We start from the raw sequence: 15,687 nt of genomic DNA on the forward strand, positions 1-15,687 counted from the left end.
TGTAGTGTTTACATCTCTCTTAATGGTTGTAAGTGTACCCATTGTATGTTGCTTGCTCCTGAAGTTTGGCTTGAGTTATTACTGACTTGCTACATTGCAGTTGTGGGATGCAGGAACAAGACTATATTGGGAAAATACATGATGTGAGGAGTCCAAAATACCCTGTAGCCACAGGCACTTGGGCATCAATTGTGTGTTCAAATACAGGTGTAAAATATTTTCTTACCCTTTTCTGATTGCAAGCTGTAGGCTTATTAATAGCTCACTGTATGGGAGGTACATTTTAGGAAGTGGTAAATATTAACTATGATTTCTCAACAGAACATAAGGGCTTCAGCTTTGTTCCACATTAGTGCCTAATGTATTACAGTGGCTTGACATACTGCTTAGACATAAATCCTAAAATATGAGGGCATTTGCATGTGCTTAGTTGTACTGAATATTCCCTTATGCTTCCCTTATGCACAAGCTTAAACAGTGGTATAATAGATGTTAGATAAATGACGCAAATCAGTTTTCTCTTCCCCACTGCAAAAACTGAATGTTGGGAAATGTTGTAGATTTTAATTAAATGATGGTATATGTAATTATTTGAATAATGGAATTGTCTTAACAGTCCTATAATTTATATTAAAATTTTAAATGCATCATACATGAAATGTGTAACAGTTCCTTTGATTTTTGAGGAGTACTTGACTCAAAAGGTATAGTTAACCAGTTTTTCCATTTTGGATTGTTTCCATCATACTAAATTTACAAATTATTTTTAATAGAACTTGAATACATCAGGCAAAACATCATCCAGCACAGATGGGCCCAAGTTTCCTGGAGATAAAAGTTCAACTACGCAAAACAACAACCAGCAGAAAAAAGGGATCCAAGTGTTACCTGATGGTATGTGTCATTCCATGTTTTTTTCTTTAAAAAATTAGGCAATCCTTTAGATCATCTGATTTTTTTTCCACTTGCTGAAAGGAGAAAATTAATTTGTTCTTCTTGCCTAGGTCGGGTTACCAACATTCCTCAAGGGATGGTGACGGACCAGTTTGGAATGATTGGCTTGTTAACATTCATCAGGGCAGCGGAGACAGATCCAGGAATGGTACATCTTGCATTAGGAAGTGACTTAACAACACTAGGTCTCAATCTCAACTCTCCTGAGTAAGTTCCCTGATTTTATAGTACTGTCTTGGTTTTTGCTTTTATTATGCTGTCATTTGTAGTAACAGGCTTAGGTAGCTGATGTGAGTGTCAAAACCACAAGAAACTGTGCCAAATAAAATTTAAAAATGTAATGACAGTAAAATAGAACCTTCGTAACCAAAAGAATTGTGCTTTGAGGCATACTGAGATCTTATTTTTCAAGCTTTCAGTAAATTTAGTGGCTTCGCTTATTCTCTTAAATTCTTAAGGACTTTCTTCAAGGGATCTACAGTATATTGTTAATAAATTTTATGCATATATTATATTTTAAATAGTATTCCCTAGGATATCTACATTTAGATGATTGCCATTGGGGGGTAAATTTGATTTCCACTAGTGTAATAATGAACAGTGTATCTTCAGTGTTTCCCTGCACCAAAGATTAATTTAAATGATAATGTAGTTGTATAGTTAACTTCCAATCATTCCATTCCTCTAAGTTTAGTTACTTAGACTTCCTTTAGAGGTAGTACGGAGAAAGACTGGCCTCTGCAATCAGTGACTCCAGCCACTGAAATATAAGTACTTATGACAGGTAGGATGAATCACCAGCTCAGAGTGCCTCTTTTTCTTTACTAATTGCAGAAGGAACTTAGATGATCAGTTTAGGAAAAATGCTAGTCGTCTTGATAACTGAAATTGGGTGATCTAAATCTGTGGTGCTCTGACTATCAACTGGGAATCTTCTATCATGACGGTGAAGACTTCAGAAGATTTTTATACCCTTTGAGTTTCCATGCCACTGGAGTCTGGAGGGGAAATAGCCTGCTACTTCCCTTTCATATTAAAATACAGGTGGTAGGAAGTATCTGTGTACTGTGTGACCTGTATAGTCAACAGAGTGTTCGCTATATCCTTTTCTATATTAATTCCATGTCCTGAACTAATGTGTTAAGTTGCTTAAATGACTTTTCATTATTCAGCAAAGAAAAGGCAAGAATTGGCCACGTTCTCCTACTTTACTTTTGTGCAGTGCAATTGCATACTTTCACTGAGACTGTATTTGTCCAATTACCTTACCCGAAGAACAACTGAGATGTTTGGTTGCCTTGCATAAAGAGAGTTGTAATCATTTATTTCAGCAGAGAGTTACGGAATATTAGTCTTATTGACCCAGTAATATATGCATTGCAAAGCTTGCATATAGCAAATTAGCAAAACAAGGACAGAACAGCTTATACATGTGGTTTCTATGTTTCTCAAACTTATGTGCACCTGAACTATGAATGCATGAGTTCAGGAAAGAGTGAAGAATGGAGATACCAAGGTGAGAAGGAAAGCATAGGGAAAATGTGGCTCTGGATTTTGCAATCTTGAAATAACCAGCATTAATTTGCATATTTCTTTCTAGAGATAGAACATTTTAGAAATGATAATTTCTAAAAATTCTTCCCATAGAGCTTGCATCAAAACTTACTCAAAATGTTACACCATTGACACTTACTTCAAAACTCTATTCTAAAGCCAGCCTTCTAGTACAATTATATAGGAAATTGGCAGACTTAGGTTTACAAAATCCCTTCTTAGGTGTGATGTTACTCGTGCAGCTCACTTTTTCACTGAAATTAATAGTTGCCAGTTCCCATCCCTTTCTCCCCACCCTGTAATGAGGATGCATAAAGAATAGTTAAACTGACCTATGGTTACTTCTTTTCCCTAGTAGTTCGAGAACTTACGGCACTTGCTGGTAGAAGAATATCCCAGATATTTGTAATATTAAAGTCATTTGCAATTTTCAGTACAGATCATTTGAACATAACTTGACGAAAATCAGCTGAAAGTAAAATGCTTTTGCTCTAAAAGAATTTAAGATAAATCTGTATCCAAATTCTTGAGCTTCTGTCTCACTTAACACAGGTGAAAGATGGTTATGTAATATTGTTATGCAGCTATTTTTTCTTGATATAGACATGCAGAATAGTAGTAGCGATATTACTTTTGGTGATCTTATTTGATATTTCATTCAATGATATTCAGTAGTTTTAATGACTAAAATAAAGCTTAACTTAGCTTTATGGAAAATCTATATAAAAGTTGTGCCTCATTGGGCAAGAGTACTAAACGTGCTATGTGATGACTCTTGTTATGCAGCTCCTGAGTATAGCCTTCAAATTATGTGGTGTGAGTGGTTGTGCATATATCTAAAGAATTTGTTTATTTATTTATTTATTTATTTATATTCACACACACACACGCACACACGCACACATGTAGTGGTGCCACATTTCTTTACTATGCTTGCTGAAAATAGTGAGCTGGATTTTTAAAAGCTTTTAAACATTAAATTACTGTATAGGGTATTTATGGTCTTGGAAGGAGGTGATAATATGGGTAGTTTTGTATCATTAAGTTGGTTTTATTTTATAGTACACAAGTTTTGCAAAGAGTCTGTGCAGTCCTCAGTGTCCAGCCTGTGGTCTTGCTTTATGTTTGATTTGGGAATTACCATTTTAAAAATCAAAAGCATTTCAGATGCGGAAATCTGCATTTTTCTGGCTGTGAGGTACTTCTGATTTTAAAGATATCTCTCTGACTTAAATAGTTAGCATAGTAAATGTGCTTTGGAAACAAAACTTTAGAATTCAGTAATATATTTTTCATTATTTGAATTAACTCCTGTAACTCCTAGTTTTATGTATATTTCCCATATAAGTAGATTAAATTTTATTTTAGTTGCTGAAAAAATGGTTATATAGTGCTTATGTTCCTTTGCTGTGAGAAATGCTTTTAGTTCTTTAGAGATTATATGGCAGTTTGCTCACATTCTGAAGCTTCCTGAAATATTCATCAAATAATGTGCATGCTGTCCAATCCTAGTTTGAAAAATGTTTAATTAGTAGATTTATTTGTATCACAGAAGACATACTTTCCACAAACCCTTCAGTTTCTATTGATAAAGAGGTACAGTTTGAGTCTCTGGATTCTTTGCTCTAAGAAACCAAATCCCTAGGGCTTGTATGATGTGATGAAGTTGTTTTTTTTTTAAAAAAAAAAAAAAAAAAAAAAATCTGTCGTTCTTGGGGCAATGCCTATCCATACTTTGAGGAGAAATAACGTTTTAGTTATTTTCAATGTCTGCAGATTTTACTATTGAAATCTTCCTTCAGGCTCTGTAGCATAAGCTCTCACTAACAGTAAGAGTACTTAGCCTATAGTAAGACTGACACCACTCGAGCAGTGTAGTTTGTGGCCCGTATAGCTCAGCTGGAGTTGGATATCGGATAATTTTTTAGATTTCAGATATTTTTATAGCAAATATTAGGACTTCAACTAGAAGGAAGCAAGGTTTTAACAGTACCATAATGAATACTTGTTTACAAAATATGCCATAATATTGCATTGTCATGTATAATTAAACTGTAACTACCTGCCAAAAGTATTTTTTTTTTTGCTCCATTCCTTTTTTGTTTCTTTATCTGTTAATTATAAATTTCATTGTTAGTATATCACTCATTGGTGTAGAGTTGGAAGGTCCATCATTTTCATTGGCAAACTAAGGGCTCCATTGTTCCTTTTTCCTGATACGTTAAACAACCTATATAAAAGAAAACTTCTAATTATTGTTTGCATTTTATTTCCATAAACCAAGACTCAGTGGGCTTGTGATGGCCTTTTCTAGGCAAATTGAAATACTGTGTAAATTTGAGTCCCTAAAAAGAGTTGGGATACCTGGCACTTCAGTTAAAGGAATAATAGATAAAAAAGTCTTAGCTCTGTAGATTCTTGTGGCAGTTTAAATGTAATACTCTGAGTATCAGAAAGAAAACAAATTATAAACTGTTTTAGGAAAATGGGCTGAAGAATTCCATCTCTTCCCTTCCCAACCTAGGTAGTGATTTTGGTTCTATGATGTGTTATTTAGGGTTTGGAGGGTTTTTGGTTAATTTGTGGTTTTTTTCTTCAGAAATCTTTATCCCAAATTTGCGTCACCCTGGGCATCATCACCTTGTCGACCTCAAGACATTGGTAAGAAAGAAATAACTATTTAATTCAATATTAATATTTGCAAATTATATTAATTTACATGTCTTAATAATAGCATCAATTCTGATTCTTTTGTAGACTTTCATGTTCCATCTGAGTACTTGACTAACATTCACATTAGGGATAAGGTGAGTAAGCGTGTGTGTGTGTGTATATTTCTTTGTCAATCTACTACCAGTAATGTTCTAAATTTTCTTTCAGATAAGTATTGTTCTTGAAAACCAGTACATTTTGGTGATGTTCTCAAATTCTGTTTTAAGAAAGTGAATACATTAACAGCCTGATTAGACACATCATGCACCCTTTTCTCCTTTGATAAGGAGAACAAAACAGGGAATGGGCATGGTTAACTGAAAACTAATAATTTGTTATGCAGACTATACCCTTCATGTAAAGCACAAATATGTTATAATCATATATTATAATATTTAAATGCTGTATTAAATTGAGATGATACTACTTCAGATAAATTTAGGATAGTGGCTGAAAATGTTTTTAAATTTATCTGTTGCTTCAACATAGGAATTTTTTGTTGGATATGTTTAGAAAAAGATCTTACCTATTGTAGTTCTGTTAGAGGAATCATTGAGAAATATTGTGAGAAATTGTAGTAATGTTACTCACACAGTGTGAAGTAAAACTGAACAAATACATGTAAATGTAAAAAGTAGATTGAGATGCATGCAAGTGCAGGGGAAAAAAACACTCTTTTACGGGTTTGTTACCTCTATTTATTTTCCTATTGAGTCCTGTAAGCTAGAAGAGTTAACTTCAAGAAAAAGGAATTGTTTTAATAATTTTTAGTGTTATCATTATTCACAGCACATTGAAAGTAGTATATTCTGGCTGTATCTTTGTGTGCTTTAAGTGGGGTAGTGTGTTTTACTACCTTTATCTGTTGTGATTTTTCATCCTTTTTTTTTTTTTTTTTTTTTTTTTTTTGATCTTTTGCAGCTGGCTGCAATAAAACTTGGCCGATATGGAGAAGATCTCCTGTTTTATCTCTACTACATGAATGGTGGAGACGTATTACAGCTATTAGCAGCAGTAGAACTGTATGTTCAAACTATTTTGTCAGTTTTATAATATGATTTAATCTATTGCAATAATTCAATTATTTTATTATATTATATATATATTTTTATATATATATATATATATATATATATAATATTGCAATTTTGAAAAAATATTACATATATGAAAAAAATGAAAACAAGTTTAGTCAATCTAAAGCTGGAAAACCTTTTAAAAATACCTACTCCAACTTTGGCTCCATTTTGTGGATTTTTCATTGTACAATGGAAATCAAATGCATGTTTCTTGTAAATTTGGCGTTATTATAAAGCACTATGGAAAAGCGGTATGCAAATGCTAGTAATTAAATTTATCCGTCTCAATGAAAAACAGTAGATAATAATAAGCTTGTTGTTTGAACTTACAAGACTTCTTTCTAAGTTTCATATGTGATCAGTTTGAGATGTAATAACTGTATGGAAGAGGTATGAGATAGCAGGTGTAATGATGCTTCAGGAATTTTGGTTTGGTTCTGAATATGTTAGAGTTTTGATAAACTCTTATAGTTGATGATGTCAAGATTCAGGTAACTAATACTTTTTAAATTATTTTTCCTTCCTATTAAAAATTAAAGATTTAACCGAGATTGGAGATACCACAAAGAAGAACGAGTATGGATCACCAGGGCACCCGGCATGGAGCCAACAATGAAAACCAATACGTACGAGAGGGGAACATATTACTTCTTTGACTGTCTTAACTGGAGGAAAGTAGCTAAGGTATCTCTTTTCCCTTGTGCAGAATTTTTAAGTCTGTCAACTGTGTATTTTTAGAAAGACAAAAGTAAAAAGCAGCCTCCTCCCCCAAACCTCTGGATTTCATGACCTCCTATTTAAGTTCATTATCTTAAATTCGATGTGGAAGGGAATACAGATTCCCTAAATCACTGGCTTCTTTGTGGAAAAGAGGAATTGCCTTTCTTTCCTGTTTTCACTGGGAGATACAAGCGTGTAGTACTTGTCACTTTTTTATGAATTCTGTAAAAAAACAAAAATTTTTTCAAGTACCAAATTGCAGAATAACAAGTACTTCTTGCCATTTTAGAAACAAGCATGCAAATATTTTGCTTTAGAAAATTAAATAGGGAGCAAGAACAGCTTACTTTTAATTTAAAAATCAAGGTTTGTTTTCAGATATTGTCTCTCCTTCAGCACACTAGGAATTTTGTGCCCTGTTGTTTGAATATCAGAATACTTTGAAATAAATTACTTCTTTTTGTGAGGGAGGTATATTTTCAAGATGCTCATTTTCTATATGGTAGGCCAAGAGGCATTAAAAAACACCATAAAGAACACCAGTCTTTCCCCTTTCAAAGAGTTAGCTTAGGTAATTTCTAGAACTGGGCTTTGTTTTTCCCCATGCTTCCCCAAAGATGATTAGTTTTCAGTGTATTAATAGCTTCCCAGTTTTAAGACCATCTCATACAGTATCTTTTCCTTGCTGGATCTTGATTTCTGTGATTTTTTCTCTTCTCCTCCCCACAATCAGAGCAAAGATTTCCTAATGTAATTCTGTTTCACAGCATTATTTGAGTAAACAGAAGTGCTGTGCTGATGTTCACCAACCCAACAGGAGGTGTGTGCTCTTGAAAATAGCCTGTCTTACCGAGTGATAGATTTGGCTCCAGCCGCACCTGAGAAAGATATTTGCATAGTATACACACAGCTGTCACACCTAGCTGGAATTAGAGTTAAATAGTTCATCAGGAATGCCATCACCCACTTAATTTTTGTTATATGAGATTTTGTGGATGTGGCATGATTTGCATCAAGTTTTAGCTGACACGTCTGATTCATGCATGACAAAGTACACATACAACTTCAGTGTCAGACATTTGGTAGATGCACTGTATCATGCTCTTCCTCTTCTCTGAAGAAGACTTAACAGATCAGACCAGATTAACCTTGAAGCCTTGAACGCAACAGATGTGATTCCTGCGTGTTGGAACTATGTGTTGTCATTCCACATATATATGTATTTCATTCCATCAGAAATCCTTCACTTGAATCTTGATTTCTTGAATTGTTTGCTAGTGAGGCATTTCGGTTCTGGGATCAAGTTGCAGCTATGTGCTTTGATATTATGGCATACTTCGTTAAATATTTATATATCTGATAATGTGTTTTTAACCTTCAATTTTAAATTGAAGGGTATAGACTTCAGTACTTTCCCCTGTGTTAAATGCATTACAAAGTAATCTACTGGATAGGAAGAAGTTTGCTGTTTAGATTAACTAGATATGCTGGTTATTCTTTTTTTCTTTCTTTTCTTCTTCTTTATACCCAATAAATTTGCTTAGTCTGAGGGAAGAGAGAGGGACTGAGTAATTCTAATTCTCATTTTATTTGTCTCAAATTTATGGGAGGCTCTTCAACTTGTATCTGTGACGTGTTACCTCTGTAGCTCTTCCTGTGGCTGTAACATAGCCTAGATTTCTTTACTTGTGTCATTTTTTGCATGTGCAAGTTAATTTCAAAGCATTGAAGGAAACAAAAACAACATTGCCCTCAAAAAAAAAGGGGGGGGCTAAACAAAAGTTAACTTTCAATTTTCACTTGAATTATTGGTTAGTTATTTGATATACTCCCTTAGGTTTCCTGAGAATCTGTTTAAACGTATTTTATTTATACTTGAGATCTTTAGAGAGGGAACTTTTTTAAAGGTTAGGATCCTTTTTCACAGAATCAACCCAGTGTGTTTCAGTTATTAATGAAGAATAACAGCCTCAACCAAGTGCATATATCAATGTGTATCAGACTGAGTTTATACCCTATTTGGAAACACAGAATGTATTTTACTAGAAGGAAGGTAGTGCCCATTTTATACAGATAGCAACTTCTTTAGTGTCAGCTCTTTCTGTACCTGTAGGAGAAATGTATCAAACAGCTACTTGATGTTTAAGCCTTACTTTTGAAGTATTTTCTCCTTCTGGAGTCTGAAGTGCTGTCCTGAAATTCAGCATCCAGTGCTTCAGTTGTTAATTAGTATATTATATCCTTCCACTTTAGAGGATAGCTAGCTTCCTATAGTAGGCATCCATCAGGGCGCTGTGATGAAAGAGATACTAATCACTGCTGTTCTCCAAATGTTTTAGCCCTGAAAACCTACATTAATTTCTTTTCTCTACTTTGCATATTGAAAATAATTCTTCCAACACTAAGAAGCAATTAATGGCTATTAAGGGGAGGGATATTCTTTACTGAAATTTTTCACCTGCAGCAGTAAGCTAATAGGACACAGTTTTTGAAAGTCCCTAGGAAGAGACAATCTTTTCTTCTAGGCTTGCATATTTATTAAAACAAAAATTGAAACTGGAACATTTTCAAAATAATGTTCTTGATATTTCATTTTAGTTTGGTGTGAGGTATATCAGGCAAGCTGACTATTGATCAAGGGAAGCTAGAGAAGGGTTTGAGAAAAAATTGTTATTTTTACTTGGAAAAGGAGTCACTTGGAAAAAGTTTTGTGACAGGCTTCTATCTATGATAAGAATTTCTTACATAGATAAGTGTCAAGTATGATCTTCGCATTGTATGTTAATAGTATTACCTCTGGTATTAATTTGGGGAGTTAAGATTTCCTAACAGGCAGAGGAGTGATAACAAGAATGTTAGTGTTGGACTAAATGTTGCTTTTAATGCAAAGAAAAATATGACTAAGTATGTTTTGTTCTAACAAACACAGAAGTAGTAATTGAAGCTTCACAAAATAAAAATACAAGAAGCTATTTAAAAAAAAAGTATCTTGGTAAATTCCAGTCTCTTGTAATAACATGTACATTATTAGTAGTGAATACTGGGAATCTATTCCGTAGAAGGCCACAATAGTAACTGCTGTTTAATGGTTTGATTAACGCTGCTTTGAAACAGTCAGACGAGAGTTATTTCTGGTAAATTATTATCACTTATGTGCAAATTAAAATTATTCTTCAAGGTGGTTTATAAACTTGTCTTTTGTTTCTATATATGCTCAAATATACTGCAGCACATACTTTAGTGTGTTATACTTCGCAGATCTGTTGCATTATACAAGTATGAGCTTGTGTTTTTATTGTATCTACAAATTAATAACTCAATTATAAAAGTTACACTGCATTGAAATAGATATAACTATATTAGCTGCTTACTTTGGATAATATACTAAACTTTGAGAAGGTCTGTAAAAGCATAAAACTGATCTGGATTAATGGATTTTTTTGACGGTGTCTGAGATTGCTTTTAACAAATCTGAGTAAAGCAGACTGCATAAATTCTTTCAGTAAAATATCAAATAACATTCTTTAGTAAAGAGTAGGCTTTACATTCACAACAGATAATGGACTAAAGAAGGAAATGCATCAAAATAGCAGAGTAATGGGGTAATTCCTAAAATGTTAGGAAATAAAATCCAATTTCATGTTGAGATGTGGTTAAATGGCAAGAAAATATGAATGACAATATCTTCAAATTCACCTTAATTAGAAAACAAAATTCAAGAAAATGCTGATTACAGATATGACTGTGTATATGGTTTTTCATCCTAGGGCTTGTGGAAAGTACAGTATGGTTAAGGACACTTTGATTTTTCACTGAGGATCTGGCTATATAGTTTGCTTCTGTTGAGGAGACATGAGAGACTCAATTGAGAGAGGAAGGGAAGTGGATATGAGACCAAAAATGCCTTCTACAAATGCACATTTATTGAAATCCTGATATAAATTGTCTGAAGTAAACTTTCTGGAATTTCTCCTTTGAAAAGTAAGGAGATCTAATCCCATTTAAGGAACAAGATTATAAAGCCCTTATCCTTCGGTTTAGTATTTATAAAAGGTGGAATTTTTTTATGGGACATGAGGTTAAATTTCAGAGTGTTTATTTGCTTGTAAGGATTGCTGTCTGTATTAAATGATTTGCTAATATTTTAGGATCAAAATTAAATGAAATACTCTTATAATTGCTAGAAAGTTGCATCTGTTCTATTAATAAATATGTGCCATAGCATTTTAATTCAGTCCCTAATTTAAGTTTGGGTCTTTGCATCCATCTTTAAGTCAGTGTAAATACTGCTTTTCCAGTCCTATTTGCAATTTAGAGCTAGCCATGCTGTTTCTGACAACTCCTTTTACAAACAACACAGTCCAGAATATTTTGTCCTCAGGACACTTCCTGTTTGGCTAAATTTTTTGTTTTGTTTTTTTTCTATCAAAGCTGTGGGTCACCTTAAACAATTCTCCTTTATCTTTAGCTTACTTACCTACTGAACTTCATATATGCACAGGCTGATGCAACTTTTAACAGTCAAAACAAGTTAACAGAATGACATAAGAAGTGATTGATTTCATTGCATATAACAATTCATTTAGTGTTGCACATGCTATGTGTTTCCCCACACGCATTTAGTATTCATTATTCTTGGTTAATTAGAACTATTTAATTTTATTTTCCATATGGAAGTAATTATTAAAACAATGTAACAAATGTTTGTCAATAGATAAGTAGCATTTTTACATTTTATTTGTATCTGTTTACATTGAAAAATATCAGCATTATTGTTCACATCCTAAACTAATGGTGGCCCCTGGAATCAAAAACAAAAACATAAAGTACATGTAATGAAAGTATTTTTCTATATGTAATAAATAATTGTCTTGTAGTTTTCAAATACTTGGTCAGTGAGTTCTTTTTTGACATTGTTGAATATAACTTTAGGTGTTCTTACGTACTATTGGATGCTGGAATTTAGCATTACTGAAACAGGAATGCAAATCTAAAAGGCTGTTCCGGCATCCTATATAGCTATTTTAAGATTGTTTATGTTAAACGTTAAATGGTGCCAATAAGAAGTATCAAGTCGCATACTTCTAAAGAAAGTTTGGCAGGAGATCATAGTTCTTCTTCTAAATGAGGAGTTTCCAAGTTGTGGAACACAAAGCACTGCCCAAGTGACTGAACACTTCCTTGAGACACACATCTCGCTTGGAGCTACTACTTCAAAAGCAGCACACAACCACATTAAGGTTGGAAACGCCTTTTCTAGGCTACTGATGCTGCCTTACCAGTTTAAGTAGCTGGTTTCCATGTGTAATTTTGAAGGCATTTCAGAACATGTGGAGGTTCAGGTAATTGATCTAAGCTTTTATTATTAACCCTTTCTTTTGTTTACAATTTTGTTAAAGAAGCAATTTCCCAACAGCTGACCATAGATTGATAGTAATCTGCAGACCCTTCCATGATTATGTGCAAAATGGAAACTTTGAAAGACATGAATGGGAGAGAAGTTCGAGAGGTATTTTTTTCTATTATAAAATGACTTCAGAATTACTGAAGACCTTAACCTAGACCAGCCTCTGTCCCTCAAATACCTGCATAGATTTCTACACATTGATCTTGCTTGCTTCTGACAGAAGAGAGGTGGTGCCTCTTCAGTATCAACATGAGTATATGCATCTGCGTAAGAGAAGAACATACATCAACTGGCATGCAGTGTTGATTAGGAATGCCAAAAAAATTAACTTACATAATGAACTTAAAGGCTGCAGGAAGTGTGCTATAAAAAACTCTAGGCTACAGTAGAGAGTAGGAACCAGAAATGAGGTAGATGAACAACATTTTGGTGCAGATGGCTGTAACCTCGCATAGATCTTTTGCTAGGATTTTCTAGGTTTTGGGACAACGTTCTCTGGGGAATACAGACTTACTAAATTCTGAGCATTATTCCCTCATTCGTTTCATTACTGTGCTGAATGTTCTTTCAGTGTTAGATAAACCTTCTTTGCTTTAAAGAAAAGAGGTCTGGGAGTTTAATTTCCTAGAGTTCCTGTCTTGCCTTGACCTGTTCTTTAGTTTGTCTACCTGTAAAACTGAAATACTACAGTACTTAACTGCTTCATGGAGTTTTCTAAATAATCTATCTATTCAGTACTCTGTGTTTTCATCAGTACATAAAAATAGTAGGATAGAGTTGCTCTCTGGATACAAATAACGTTCGGCTGAGATTCTCTGTTGAATTAGGCTAAATAAATTGCTATGTATGTCCAAAGTAGTCATTGTTGAACTAACAGGAAGTAGCCTTAAACAACAATTCTGAAGCTTCTGCGTACTCTAATTCTTGAATGAAAATAATATAGGGATGGATGAAATGCAGCTAAATTGCAGAAAGGATTTGAGAAATACAAGATTTAAGCAAGTCCTTGTATGTTTTTGCATATATGAAGTTACAGGCACCACCTGTCAAGGTTGTGCACTAATTAGGGTTGTATACACAAGTCAGGGTCACAGAAAAGCAGGAAAGGTGGGCTTTTCAGTATGATAATCAGGATGCATTTAGACATCAGGGGTGCTTACATTCTGATTTTTAATAGCTGCTACAGTCAGAATACAAGTTTATATTGGATTACTGAAATATTTTGTGATTATGCAAATCAGACACTTGTAAAATTCAAACAATCATGCAAGCGAGACAAAGCTGCTTGTTTAAAAATCAATAGCTTGTGTGGCATGCCAGTACATGGCAAAGATTTCTATTCTATGAGTTGTTTGTAAAACAGAATTTCTCATGAAAGACACTGCCAAAGTATGTAGTAGCAAGGAGCTTTTATTCATTCCTCAAGATGTACAGGAGGGATGGGTAAACCTAAAGCTTAAATTCAAGTATAAAACATGGTAGAATACTTTTTTAAATTCTAGGTTAAGTAGGTTTAAATAGCTTGTCTCTATCATTTTAGATTTTGTACTCCAATTTTGTACTAAGGAGGAGAAACCTAGCTAGTTTAACTTAGCAGTAGGCCTGACAGCATGCCACAGAATGTCCCAAAACTTCAGGTCCTCCAGAATAAGTCTCTGTATGTCTGAACTGTTGAAAGACAGAAACTTTTATTAGTAATTCAGGTAATGTCTTAATTGTATGTTTTTGTCTTAACTAAACATGTAATTGAGATCATAACTAGAGTTCTGAGAGCAAAGTACCTTAAAAAAATAGGAGAGCTAGTGTCACTGCAGGTGTAATAGCTTAGAATACTGCTTTTTTTTTCTCTCTCAAATTTTTTATATATAAATGTAGTATCCCAGATAGCAAAATCTTGTGTTTCTGCTTTATTTGTAAGTTAGGACTTGATCTGTTCTATACTTGTGCATTTCAAGTATGGCCTGTAGAATCAACAGTTATTAACAGTTAAATGATTAGTTGTCTGACTTTTGTCTGGTTTTGTTTTTGTTTTTAATTGTAGGAGTTCCATCTGGAATATGATAAATTAGAAGAAAGGCCTCATCTGCCATCAACCTTCAACTACAACCCTGCTCAGCAAGCCTTCTAAAGACTTCCCTTTTCTTGGGGTATGGCTGTCTCAGCACAATACTCAACATAACTGCAGAACTGATGTGGCTCAGGCATCCTGGTTTTAATTCCTTGAGGATCTGGCAATTGGCTCATGCGAAGGGTCACCATTTGAGGTCCTGCCTTACTAATTATGTGCTGCCCAACAACTAAATTTGTAATTGTTTTTCTTTAGTTTGAGCAGGGTCTGAATTTTTGTTTTTGTTTTATTTTTGCCAGCAGACAAGCTTGAGTCTGTAAAGACAAGCGAGTACACTGACAAAAGTTTACCACTTAGTTTCCAAAATGTAAAAAAAAAAAAAAAAAAAAAAAAAAAAAGACAAAAAAAATGACAAAAAAAGACAAAAAATTAGACAACAAAATTTGCATTGTTCATTGTAGCACTATTGGTAATAAAAAATGTTTGTGCATTTTTATGTGAAGATCCTTCTCGTATTTCATTTGGAAAGATGAGCAAGGTTTGCTTCCTTCATTTTACTTCCCCTTCTGTTTTTGAAAGGCAGTTTTCGCCAAGCTTAATGCAAGAATATCTGACTGTTTAGAAGAAAGATATTGCCGCAATCTCTGGTTAGTTTCCAGAGTTGTGTATTACTGAGCTTCATCTTTCCAGAATGAGCAAAACACTGTCCAGTCTTTGTTACGATTTTGTAATAAATGTGTACATTTTTTTTAAATTTTTGGACATCACATGAATAAAGGTATGTATGTACGAATGTGTATATATTATATATATGACATCTATTTTGGAAAATGTTTGCCCTGCTGTACCTCATTTTTAGGAGGTGTGCATGGATGCAATATATGAAAACGGGACATTCTGGAACTGCTGGTCAGGGGACTACTTTGTCGCCCTGTGCACTAAAGGGCCAGATTTTCAGCAGCCAAGGACATCCATACCCAAGTGAATGTGATGGGACTTAAAGAAGTGAACTGAGACAATTCACTCTGGCTGTTTGAACAGCAGCGTTTCATAGGAAGAGAAAAAAAAGATCAATCTTGTATTTTCTGACCACATAAAGGCTTCTTCTCTTTGTAATAAAGTAGAAAAGCTCTCCTCACTGCAGTGTTGACTTTGATTTGAGATTGTGAAATTATTTCTTCAACAATGAAAAT

General features: G+C 33.9%; 1 protein-coding gene across 6 annotated transcripts in view; it reads left to right on the forward strand.

Annotated features, from left to right (window-relative positions):
* CNOT2 (CCR4-NOT transcription complex subunit 2) overlaps positions 1-15,632 on the forward strand; it is a 94,757-nt gene extending 79,125 nt beyond the window's left edge. For all 6 annotated transcript variants that reach the window (XM_062584527.1, XM_062584506.1, XM_062584496.1 and 3 more), the window contains 7 exons: positions 774-894; positions 1,005-1,161; positions 5,108-5,169; positions 5,266-5,315; positions 6,142-6,242; positions 6,839-6,983; positions 14,468-15,632. In XM_062584527.1, coding sequence (XP_062440511.1) covers positions 774-894; positions 1,005-1,161; positions 5,108-5,169; positions 5,266-5,315; positions 6,142-6,242; positions 6,839-6,983; positions 14,468-14,554 — 723 coding nt within the window. In that variant the 3' untranslated portion in view covers positions 14,555-15,632. The remainder of the gene's footprint in view (positions 1-773; positions 895-1,004; positions 1,162-5,107; positions 5,170-5,265; positions 5,316-6,141; positions 6,243-6,838; positions 6,984-14,467) is intronic.
* Positions 15,633-15,687: the final 55 nt, after the last annotated feature.

The sequence above is a fragment of the Rhea pennata genome, chromosome 1 (genome assembly GCF_028389875.1).
Source record: "Rhea pennata isolate bPtePen1 chromosome 1, bPtePen1.pri, whole genome shotgun sequence".
NCBI lineage: Eukaryota > Metazoa > Chordata > Aves > Rheiformes > Rheidae > Rhea > Rhea pennata.